The 12,437-nt window shown below is 54.1% G+C and overlaps 1 protein-coding gene across 1 annotated transcript in view; it reads left to right on the top strand.

The window, feature by feature from the left end:
* The first annotated feature begins 8,751 nt into the window (after positions 1-8,751).
* FAM20C (FAM20C golgi associated secretory pathway kinase) overlaps positions 8,752-12,437 on the top strand; it is a 57,440-nt gene continuing 53,754 nt past the window's right edge. The window contains exons 1-2 of the mRNA XM_081297172.1: positions 8,752-9,676; positions 11,459-11,637. Of these exons, the coding sequence (XP_081153298.1) occupies positions 9,084-9,676; positions 11,459-11,637 (772 nt within the window). The 5' untranslated portion in view covers positions 8,752-9,083. The remainder of the gene's footprint in view (positions 9,677-11,458; positions 11,638-12,437) is intronic.

Below are 12,437 nucleotides of genomic sequence, written 5' to 3'. Positions count from 1 at the left end.
TCTATGCTCCCACTTAGTTAGATACAATGAAGATAAATATACAGATAAATATGTAGCATGTAAATAAAACCACAAAATCCAGAGCAGTGTCTACTGGTGATAAGGTTATAGTGGTGAGGGACAGAGAGGGCCCTGTGGGTGGGGCTGGCACCAGGGATGTGGCATTTGCAATTGAGATCTGGGGGAAGAAAAGGGGCAGACAGACTGCTCTAGGCAGAGGGGGACCCTAAAGGCCCTGAAGTGGGGCTGCTTTCCTGGTAGTAGAGGGAGGGATGTTCAAGGCTGGGAAGAGAAATATGGGACCTGGACAGTGTTGGTGGCCATAGTCCTAGACTTCATTCTGAGAAGGAAGTTAAAAGTCTTAGAGCAGAAAAACAACCTGCTCTATTTGTCTTAACGAGATGCTGGTGTGGAAAACAGAAGGTGGGGACCCTGGGGATGTAGGGCGGTGGGAAACCAAGAGGCCAGCTCAGAGTTGCTGTAGGAATTCAGGTGAGAGAGGGTGGTAGGAAACGCTGATTTGGGACACATTCTGAAAATCCATGTTAACATGTCAAGGATGATTCCACAATGTGGAGCCTAAGCAACTCACAGATTAGCAGAATCTACAGAGGAGTGGTGCTGGGGGAAATTTCAATTTGGGAGAGGTGGGTTCAAGGTTCTTATCAGTTTTTCAAGCCGAGCTCTGGAGCTCTGGGGAGAGCCCAGGCTATGAGACATCAGTGTGGGGTTGTCAGTGCGTGGATCACACTGACGAGGACCCCAGGAGTCAGCTTGGGGGAGTGAAGGTCTGGGACTGAGCCAATCGGCCCAGGTCAGGAGGTTGGAAGGAGGTGCAAAGACCAGCAAGGGTGCCAAGGAGAAGCCACTAAGTTCCCAGAGGGAAGAGACAAGGAGGATGAGGAGATGGGATCATCAGATATCCGGTTACCAAGACAGGTGAGCGGGTGCAGCCAAGAAACCTGATGAAGGAAAGGAGAAATTGGAAGGGACTAAACTTGCATCCCTGGACCAGAAGCTGTGGGCAGTTTCCTGAAGGAAAATTTCCTGGAGGACAATGACATGCCCAGGTTGTACCTCAGTCTCTGTTAGCAAGGAGGCTCAGGTTTCCAGCAGATGCCCCAGTAAGAGAGAAGGTGACAGCCTGCAGTTCATGGGTTCTAAGGCACGATGTCAGATGTTTTCTTCTTTAGTCTGTGAACCACAAAAGGCCTTCATGGCTTCTCATCCGGGCAACAGCAGTCACCAGAGTTCTTGAAATTACATTCTTTACTTCCCCCTTTCTCTTTGGGACAATTTCTTAACATACACAATTTCTGTCTGACACAACAGGTGGAACTGCCCACAGCTTCTGGTCCAGGGATCCAAGTTTAGTCCCTTCCAGTTTCTCCTGAGGGGGTGCCCTCGCTCTACTCTCCACTACTTCTTGAACGCATGCTAGTGATCTGAATGTTCTTTCAAAGCACCGATTTCCTCTGCATCATCAAATACAGCAGTCTAGGGTGTCTTGTCTTTTCTTTTTCTTTTTTTTATTGATTTAAAAAAATAAATGACAGTGGAATGCATTACGATTCTTATTACACATATATACCACAATTTTTCATATCTCTGTTTGTCTATAAAGGATTTTGACTTTTCTGCCTGTCTGGTGTCTGGTTAAATTCTTTTCTCATTCCTCCAGCACTAATTTTTTTTTTTTTTTTTGCCTTCTCTTTTCTTAATCCCACCAAGCGTTTAATCTCACATGGAGATTCACTGGTCATTTCTGAGAAGTATTCACTTTATTAATCAAACCACCACAGCTTGTTTCCCTTGAATTCATTTTTTGTCTGTTCCGTGTAAATGCTCGCCTTCATCTGGGCTTCTTTTATTGCTCCTTTTCTAATTTCTCAGCCTGAAAGCCGAGTTCACCTATTTTCAATCATTAGCACTTCTAATAAGTGCAGTTGCGCTCGGCTTCCTCTGAGGGCCACTTTGGTGGCATGCTCCAGGTTTTAATAGGTACTGTGCTCATTTGCATTCATTTTTAAATAGTCCATAATTTCCCTTTTGGTTTCCTTTATAACCCCCCAAATTATGTATGAGTGTCTTTATTTGTGATATTAATTTCCAAGCAGAGGTATTTCTTTTTGTTTTTATTTGTTCTAATTACTCACACATGACAGTAGAATGCATTTTGACACATCATACATAAACGGAGTATAACTTCTCATTCATCTGGTTGCACGATGTAGAGTTACACAGGTCACATAACCATATACGCACATAGGGTAATAATGTCGGATTCATTCTTCCACGTAGAGATATTTCTAAAGCTTAACATTGGGTTTTGTCATCCTGCAGTGTGTTCCTTGAGCACACTAGATTACACGAGTGTGTTCCCGTGTTTATGCGCAGCTTCAGGGGCAGACGTAGATCATCTGCCTTTTAGAATTTCCTGACATTTTCCTTACAGTACAAAGTGGGTCACTTTTTGTGAGTATTCCATGTATCACAGAAATGAAATCACCAAGTTGAAGGATATAAAGTGTACAAAATAAAAACCAGCTTTTTAATTGTTCTATTTGCCTGTTTCTTGATCTGCTGCTTTTACTTAAAGCCAAGTTCTACTTTTCTAGGACTCTCAGGCAGTGGTTGGGGGACGAACGGCCCAGATAACAAACAAGGAGGCTTGCCAGTGACATCTGTGAGGGTCCACAGGTTGCTCCCCAGCCAGCCCCCAGATTCCTCCCAACTCAGCCCAGAGGGCCCAGCTCCTATCCAGCTCCCTTTCTCTTGATGGCTGTTGTGGTGTGAACTGATAAATACAATCAATAAGAGTATAAATGATAGGTAATAGAAAATAGTAAAAAAAATATAGATTATAGATACAAGATTTTGACATGTGAGAGAAGATTATTATAAAGCAAGAACTGTCATAGACAGGCCTTCTATTAAAAAAACTATTATAAGTGCTGTTTCTGATAAACTGAAATGAAAGCTGTTTTCTTATAATATATTGTTTTCTGTACTTTGTACCCCACAAAGTATACTCAACCCAGGATATGGTGGTCTTGGTGACCAAGACTTTGAAGTAGATTCTTGCCCCTGCTAACCACCTGCTCAAACCCAAGATGCAATTGTGAGTTGCTGTGTTAATTGCTGTCTTAACTTCTATGATTGGCTTGCTTGCATGACACTAAGGAAAGCCCCTGAGTTGTGGTTTTCATCTTTAAGTTCCCAGGACACAGGCCACGAAATTGCTGTTCTCCCACAGAGCTTCAGTCTCTATGGGTGGGTGACAGTCTCTGGCCAGGTAAATAAAGCTCTCACTGATTTGAATTTGGACTTAACAGTGTTTTCTGAAGTGGTTCCCCCATAACAATGGCATCTTCTCCACTACCAGGCCCACTTCCCCACCAGCACCCCGAAGCCAGGTGGGAGGTTGAGATGGGGGTATAGTCATGTTTCAGGCAAGGAGTAAGTCACACACTCTGTAAAGTACCTGGAACAACATCTGGATGCTCAACAGAGGTGACACCACCTGCTGCCTCTTCATCTAGTCTGCCCCCCCCCCGCACCACCCCCCAAGTCCACAGAACAGTCTGAGCAGAGCTGCCTGGGGTGAGCAGCTCCAGAGCCTCAGAGCTCATGGTGAGTATCCTGAGGGGGCCTCAGAGCTCATGTGAGGATGCAGAGGTGCCAGTGCAGCTCTGAGCCCAGCAGCCTCCCTCTCCACACCCGACGGCTAGGCCATGCCAGCTTGCCAGTGTGGAAGGCACAGGGGACTGTCTCATCTCTCAGACTGTACTGTACCCCTCTACCAACCCAAGAAGGAGTCCTGGGCCCTCTGGAATGTTCCCTGGCCAAGTAGGTAGAAGCTTGCCATCCTGCAGCTAATCCCTCAGCGAGACCTGAGGATACCCGGGGGAACAGAGCTGCACCTGCTTGCGGACTGCATGCCCCTGGCCTCTGATCCAGGAGGGCTTTCTCTTCCAGTTCCTTCTGTGCTTGCCCACCATGCACCCCACACTCCATGCCCAATCCCTTCCCACTCTTGTACATCAATGCCCGCTTACTTAACAACGATCACATGGATTCTGCAGTTCTGTTCAGGTGCCCCAACACGCCTGCTCACACGTGTGCTTCCTTCTCTCTTCTTGCAGAATACTAATTGCTCTGCACTCCCCGTTGCCATCTGTCTACCTGTGAGCAGCCTTTTTCTTGAGATCAGCGTTGGTCCCTCAGCCAAACCAGTGGGGACTTTGCAAACCAGGGGCTCAGGGATTACCCGCTCCTCCCAGGAGTCCTGCTTCAACCCAGACTCAAAAGAGCAATCAACTAGGGGGGAAAGATCGTGTAGATGACTCCTCAATGCCACAGTTTCCAGCCGCCCAGGTGACAGGACCTCAAGGCTCTCCTCTGCACCTGAGCCCCTCCCATAACCTCTGCCTGGAAAGTTCCTCTTCCTTCCCAGTTCTCTGGGAAGTGTGTCTTCTGGCCCTGTCTCAGAACTTCCCAATGGGTTCTCAACAGACCTGCACCCACCACTGCAAACCTGGCCCCCCTCCTCCATCTCTGCAGGGCAGCAGCTGAGCATACCCAGCCCAGTTCTCCTAGGGTAGATTCCCTTGGCATGAGCTGACAGCAAGATGTGTGAAGGAGTTGTGTCCTCTCAGACCTTCCTTGGGAGAGCCCCAGAGGTGTCCAGGGCCCCTGACCCTGTGAGTAACTGGAGGGTCATCCTGCTCTTGTCCCCAGCCTCTACTGTTTCTCTGCTCCCTTCCACATTTAGGAGACCAAAATATGTCTTCAATTATGACAGTAGGAGACCAGAATATGTCCCCAAATATGACTATGGCGACCAGAATATGTGCCCCAAATTTTTTTGCCTGCTTAGCATAGGATTATGTTGAACTAGTTTGAGAAACAGGAGCCACCAAAAAAGTTCTGAGAATAAGAATAGAAGTTACCCTTTTGTAAGGGAAATTCACATCCTTAAAGGACTCTTCCCCTGAACCCAACAGCAATGTCATCCTTATGCACCTGGATGGTGGATCTCCCCCATACCTCCTTCTTTGTTTTCAAGGACAAGGATACTTATATCTGAAAGCAAATCATAGTCTTCAGGCCTGCTCACCTGCCCCAGGCCTCCCAGTACCACAGATCAGAGAAAATCACTTTTCCTCCCAACATCACAAGGCTCCTGGCCCCTCTCAGGGCCCGTTCCAACTGTACCCCAAGCTGTTCCAGGATCATCTGAGAAAGACCAGGTGACCTCCACATGGCCTCCTCCAGACCACTGGTCTCTCCTTCCTCTGCCCATGGAACCAGCACTGCTTCTGGCCCTTCCAGGAACACCTTTGGGGCTTCTTGGGCTTCCTGAATCCCCACACAGACCCCTGTACCTCCTGGCCTGGGGGGGGGAGTGCGTAGGGTGTTTTCAGCCTCTGGTCTTCTCCTCTGCATCCTTCCTGGAGATGATTCATCCCCCACCTGCCGACTCCAGCATCCAAGTCTGCTCCTCCACGCATCTGCTCTCCCAAGTCCACTGCTTATTCCACCTTCAAGCCACCTCGCACCCAGGTCACCTCCCCAGCACAGTAGACAGGCATCTGCCTCTCCTGTGCCCAGGTGCCCTCTGTCACCACTCTCCAAAGGCCCATCATGCTCCAGACACAACCCACCATCTGGCAGCCACTTGCAGGCCTCACAAGGGTTACCATCACCCCACAGACTACCCCTGCCCTGTCCTCTCTCCCAGCCCCAGGTCCCTCACTCAGCTCTAGTCACCAGGGCCCCTGCACTTCCCCAAGTGTCAGGCTGACCATGTCCAGGGACCTTGCACTTGGGTCTACCTGGAGCACCACTGACATATTTCCTGGTATGGCATTCTACCCAAATGTGCAAGTTTCTATCCAAATGTCACTCTCAATCTTCCCTGGACAATATAGTGTAGACTCCTCACAGAATGCATCACCCTCTCTGCTGAATCCACAACTCCTGGAACCATCTGGAACTCCTGGAACCATCAGCCGTTTATTGGGGATTCAGCCTGAGGACAAAAAAAGCCCAGAACCATCCCTGGTCTCGGATGGGGCAACATGTCATCAAAAGATGCTGTGCCTGGCCTGGTGGAGCCTCTACCCACAGAGGAAAGAGGTGGAGGCCTGATGGCAATTCAGGCCCTTTGAATATGTCTGTATGTGTCTGGATGCTTCTGAATCTGTGTGTTTACGTGTATTCATGTGTGTGTGTGTGTGTGTGTGTGTGCATCTGTGGGTGCATCTGTGTGTTTGTTCTTCGTTCTTTGTGATTTTTATGAATGATCAAATCAAATTATTGCTTAAATCAAAATTTAAAAAAAAGAAAGCAGGCATGGGCGTTGTGCTCCCCTTTAGGGTGTGTTCTGCCTTCAGGTCTCTTTTGCACATCTCCTGAGCTTGCTAGCTCTGGCCACAAGATGGACCTATTATTGTCCCTTCCTTGGGCACCTGTTCTGCCCTCTGTCCCCAGGTACAACGGTGAGCAAGCAGACATCAGAGACTCCGAAGTGGAGCATGTGCATTTTGGGGGGAGACAAAGGACAAATAATAAAAAAGAAAGGGTCATCAAACCGTGACGGGTGTTGTGAGGAAAGCAGAGCAGGAGTGGGGCTGGGAGGAAGGGTCTCCTAGAATGACCTGACTGCTAGACAATGTTTATGTGGGGGGAGGACCAAGAACTACATAAGGGAGCCATCCAGTGGTTGGATGGGAGTCCATAAAAATCACTGGGAGGCTTGGAAAGCCTCAGGGAGGCCCCCACATTTACGTTCCATATACTGAGTCAGGCCACCCACCACCCTTCTCCCTGAGGACACTAGTCACAGTTCCACCTTCGGTACCCAGAGGCCATGGGAGAGACGTGGGGAAAGCAGGCTTAGACCTCAGCTCCTCCCTGCTGACCCCAGGCCTTGCGGGCTTCCTTCTCTGCCTCTCTCTGCCTCAGTTCTTATGCCTCCTTGGCCTCTCTGGAACCCTGTCCACACATGAGTTCACAGTCAGTGTGGGCAGAAGGGAGGGAGGAACAGGCTCCCCTTCCAGGGTTTGGCACTTCGTCTTCCTGGGGCCCATTTCTAGGTCCAACCTGTGTTTACTGTCTGGTATTAGCTCCCTACACCAATGTAACCTTCTCCTCATGCTCCAAGGAGCTGAACTTGGCCCTTTCACCCTTTCAAATGGCCAGTTGGGTTGAAATCTCTCCTTCACTCAGATGGCAAGCGGATACCTACACAATGCTAGGCACTGGAACAAGCACCAGACTCAACAGTGAATCTTCGGGAATAATGTGCCCAAAGCTCTGGATTCACATGAGAGAAAAGTGAGGCCCAGAGAGGGCATTGAGAAGCCCAGGTAATACAGCAAGGGAGGCCTGACAAAGAAGCGGCTCCCTAGCCTGGCCCCCACCCCACAAGCCCCTCTCTCCTCAGACCTGCTGGAGAGGCTGCTGGGTGGGGACTTTCCTGGACCTGCTCTGCAGAGGCCTCGAGGGCCCAGGGCCTGTCTGCCTGGCCTGGATCTGTTTGTGACCGTCCCCCACTTACCTTCCCCCTGCTTTGATTCCTATTCCTTACTGGGGGCTTGAGGTCCGGAAGGCCTGTGGCCGCAGAAGAGGCCGGCTATGTCAGCAGCACTCCCCTTGGGTGTGCACCGCTCAATCGCTGGGGGGTCCGAAGGCAGTGGGGACTTGCCCGCCCCGCCCACCGCAAGGAAAGTGCCGCCTCCTCCACCCACGTCCCAGTGCCCGACGAGCCTTGCTGGGAGCCGGGCAGCCAGGGTTAAAACGCAGGCGTGGTCCCCCAGGGATGGGGTGGGGTAGGGAGGGCCTCGGCGCCCCGCAGCCTCGCAGCTGTTCTGGCTTCCTTTAGGATTGGGGCCCAAAGCGCTGTCCTCCGGTCCTCTCCCGCGGCGGTGGCACCGGCGCCCCCTCTGCCTTCTCGCCGGCTGCGGTACGGCCGTCCGAGACAGGGGTGTGGGGCGCAAGGTCGCCGCCCGGCGGGGAGCTCATCCGGCGGCGCAGACGCCCAGCGGCTCCGGGGAGGGACTTGGCCTGGTTCTGGCCCCCGGCTCTTCGGGGAGGAGCCGCAAGGCTGCAGCTGGCGGCAGCGCCGGCCCCGGCGGGCGGGCGGAGGTCCTGGAGAGGCAGCCAGGCCGGAGCCCCTCTGGACAGAGTCGGCGGCGGTCGCCCTCGCTACCGCGGTCCTCGGTGGAGCCTCTCGGTCTCTCTGCAAACTGGAGAGGAAGCGCCCTCTCCTCCAAGGCCCGGAGCTGCAGCAGCATCGCGGGGCGCGGCCGAGGGGAGGAGAAAGCAGAGAGCGAGCGAGCGACCGGGCCCAGCAGTGCCTCGCGGGGCTGCGGCTCCGCCAATCTGCGGGCGCTGACGCGGGGGGCGGCTCCGCGGCGGTCGGATATCTGCCGGCCGGGCGCGGGGCGCCGAGAGCTCGGCCGTGCGGGCGCTGCGCTCTGGGACACCCGCTGCACCTGCCCGGCCTCGCCGGCCGCTCCGTGCGCCCCCTCCCGACCCTCACCCCGGTCCAGTCTTCCGGCCACAGCCTGACCAAGCCGAGCCCTGAGGGAAGGAGCCTCGCGCGTTCTCGCCCGCCGGGCACCCAGCGTGGCCCACTGAGCCCGCCGGGAGGAACGCTCTGTGGATCTGATGCGTGGCACCCGGGCGGAGATGGGTAGCTGTGTCCCGGCCCTGCGCGCCTGATGAGAGCAGCCGCTACTCGAGAGACCTGCGCCGGTCGCTACCAGCGAGGTGCCTCACCCGGCTGCGCCCCCTGCCACCCGCGATCCCAGTTCCTCGAACGACAACCACTGGCCGCTCCCGAAAGGCCGAAAGGGAACGGCCCGGAGATGGCCTGGGGAGCTGGCGCTTTGGTGGCGGATATCTTCCACCTCGTTCACGCCCGGGGACAGCCCCGGAGCTGGTAGCTTCTCGGCACCGAATGGACCTTGACCCGCGAGGCGGCGCCGCGTTCGTGTCGAGCCGCGGTTGAGCAGCGCGAGTGGAGCGCGCTCCCGAAGGGCGCCCGAGTCCCAGACCCGCTCGCTTTCGTGGCCATGAAGATGATCCTGGTGCGCAGGTTCCGCGTGCTCATCCTGATGGTGTTCCTGCTGGCCTGCGCGCTGCACATCGTGCTGGACTTGCTGCCCAAGCTGGAGCGCCGCGCGGAGCGGCCCTCTGGTGAACCCGGTTGCTCTTGCGCTCAGCCCGCGGCCGAGGCGGCTGCGCCCGGTTGGGCCCAGGCACGGGGCCGCCCGGGGGAGCCCTCGGCCGCGGGCGACGCGGGCTGGCCCAACAAACACACGCTGCGCATCCTGCAGGACTTCAGCTCAGACCCTGCCTCCAACCTCACGTCCCACTCTCTGGAGAAACTGCCGCCTGCAGCTGAGCCGGCTGAGCGCGCCTCCAAAGGGCAGGAGCCTGGAGACCCGCGACCGCGCGACCCTGCGCACAAGCCGCTACTGCGAGACCCTGGTCCCTGGCGGTCCGCGCCGCCCCCTGGCCCCAGCAGGGAGGGCTCCCTCTTGGCCAGATTATTCGAGCACCCGCTCTACCGCGGGGCCATTCCGCCTCTGACAGAGGACGACGTCCTGTTTAATGTGAACAGCGATATCAGGTTCAACCCCAAGGCAGCTGAGAACCCGGACTGGTGAGCGGAGACTGAGGGTGACCAGGGTGGGGCTGGCAGGTCCGACCTCTGAGGGTTCACCCTTTCAGGATAAAGGTGCACTACGGAAAATACTCTCCACTCCCTGGGGGGTATTATTGTGTAGGAAGGCTCAGGGACCCGTGGAAGAGGGATCGGATGCCTGGTGGGCGGGGCAGCCCGGCTCCTGCTCGGGATCTGCCTTTGTCTCTAGGATGACTTCCTCCCTGAAGGAACAGCAGTTTGGGAGGTTCCCTAGCCCTGGGGTGGAAGTTTCGCTGGACACTAGAGCCAGGGGAGCCCAGTGCTCCACTTACAGGAAAGAGTGCTGGCTAGCCCTAGTTTCTGGCATGGGTGAATGAATGCATTAGAGAACGAGGGAGCTAGTGGGTGAGGCTCCTTTCCCCCCAAGAAGGTGCTGGGCTGCCAGCTTTCAGATGCTTGATGACACTGTTCTGGGTGGACACCTTGAAAAGCCCTGGAGTCTCTTAAAACCAGTTGCTAAGGACAAAAATTAACAGAAGAGTGTGTGCCAGCAGCAGCTAGGTGCAGCACAGAGGCTGTTCCTAGAAGGGTGTGGACAGCGGCTGCCCTGGGCCATATGCAGAGAAGACACAGCTTTGTAACAAGAGAGAAGCTGCCCCAGGATGTTTGAATTGCCTTGCTTTGAACCCTTCCCCCAAAGTCTTTCCCTCAGCTCTACAGATCCAAATAAACAGATGCTCTGGCCCAGAGCAGTGAAATATTAACTACCAGCAAGGTCAGAACAAATAGCTACCTGCAAAGGTTACCGGAGCAACAGACGAAAGACTAGGCTTCCAAACATCTCAGCAAAACCCTTTCTACCTGAAATCTGACCAGGCCCTAACCTGTGCTTTGCGCCTACATATGAGGTTGTTTGGTGGCCCCTGAGCTTTGCTGGCCAGATTCAAGGCAATGCTCAGAAACTCACATCAGATGAATGGTCCCAGCCTGTGGTATCCATGGGGAGGGGACAGTACAGAGCAAGTGGGCTAGGAGAGGTTCCTGGGAGGCCTCTAGCCCACCCTCTTTTGTCCACCAAAGGACAGAACTGGGACCCAAAGGGCTTGCCTGTCAGTGAATTAGAGCTAAGAAAGTTCCACTCACCCTGCAGCCCAGCAGGCAGGCAGAGGTCAGTTCTTCCTCCAGACACCCCTATGACCAAAGAAGCAGGACAGGCCTTATTGGTGGGATCCTCCATTGAGCCTGGACTGGAGTGAGTGCTGGAGGCTTCCTTGCTCCCCGCCTAGAGCTGCTCTCCTCAAAATCAGATTTAGCTCCTATCTCATTCCTCCTCCCAGTTGTTAGGACAAAATCTGAGAGCTAGGGAAGGCGTCTGGCCCATGGGGCGTGCCAGTGGTTTTAGGTCCCAGTCAGAGCTCTTTCTCCTATGCTCTAGGAAGGGCTGCAGCCCCCTGCACCCTGGCTGACCTCATTCCTGCTGGGCAGTGTCAGCGACCCCAGGGTAGACGTGCAGGGATAGCGCCGACGCCCTAGGTTTGGACTTGCTGTAGTTATAGCCGTCTGTGGCGTCTCTCAAGGTAAATAAGAATTACAGGCCTTCCGGTGTGTTATTAGCTGTAGAACCGCAGCCCCGGAGGAAAGTGCAGACACTGCAGGGTCCTCTCGAGGGGGAGGCACCTTCCGATAAACCTGTATTTGGAAACTGAAGTCACAAATCCAGCCTCAGATCCAACTCCCCTGGCTCCTCATGGTCCTGCACACTCCTTTTCTGGCTGACTTGTGACATCTTTGTTTTTGTAGGCCACGCGAAGGTGCTGAAGGTGAAGAATTGCTCCCCACTGGGGAGGTGGCCTTGGATTCCTATCCCAACTGGCTCAAATTCCACATTGGCATCAACCGCTACGAACTGTACTCCAGGCACAACCCGGCCATCGAAGCTCTGCTGCAGGACCTTGGCTCTCAGAAGATCACCAGTGTAGGTAGGTGTCTGGCCTCCCATGGGCATGTGTGCTGGCTGAGGGATGCCAGGCCTGCACTCCTGGAGGTCTAGGAAAGTTTGCTCCTTCCTGGAGCCTCACTTCCTGGGATGGATGGGGGCCTGGGATGCACACAGCAGTGGAAATACTCCTGTTCCGTGGCATGGTGAGGACAGTAGGAGGGACAGGAGCATCCCTGGTAACTGCAGCTCCTCCAGCCAGGACTCTTTCTGCTTTAATGCATGTGAGCTTCAGCAGACGACTCAGCTGAGACCCGAGGCTGCTGCTGTGGTTCTGGGCCAGCACCCAGAACCTCAGGTTCAGCCAGGGGTTCCTGGGATTCTCCATTGTCAGGCAGTGACCAGGGCCCACTCCCTCCAATTGGAGCCTGAGCATCTAGGGTAGGGCAGTTTGAAGGCAACTCTGATCAAGTGCTTTGATCTGCTGAATCAGACAGAAAAGCTATTCAGTGTCTGATTCCCAGAGTCATGTGAAGCAGTCAAGAGCATGGAGGTTTGGTGCCATGGTTTTTAGGTGGTTGTGTGAAGGTCTCATTAGTCATCTGTGGCTTGGGAGGTAGTGGGGACAGGCTGAGGCCTGGGGCATTGCAGGGATGGTCCTGGTGCACATAGCCAAGGTGGAGGGCAGGCCTCTGCACGTGTTATGGGCTGCAGTTCCAGGCCCTGTCTCCATGTGTCTCAAAAGCAGTTCTGCTGAAAGGGCTCTCTTGGTTTTGGGCTTCTGTCCAGTTGCTGACACAGAGCAATGAGGAGTTACTCACTGGCCTGCAGGTGCCTCTTTAG

The sequence above is a fragment of the Spermophilus citellus genome (genome assembly GCF_964194105.1).
Source record: "Spermophilus citellus genome assembly, chromosome: 6".
NCBI classification, from domain to species: Eukaryota; Metazoa; Chordata; class Mammalia; order Rodentia; family Sciuridae; genus Spermophilus; species Spermophilus citellus.
Note: the sequence above shows the minus strand (reverse complement) of the source record. Positions and strands in the feature narration are given on the sequence as shown.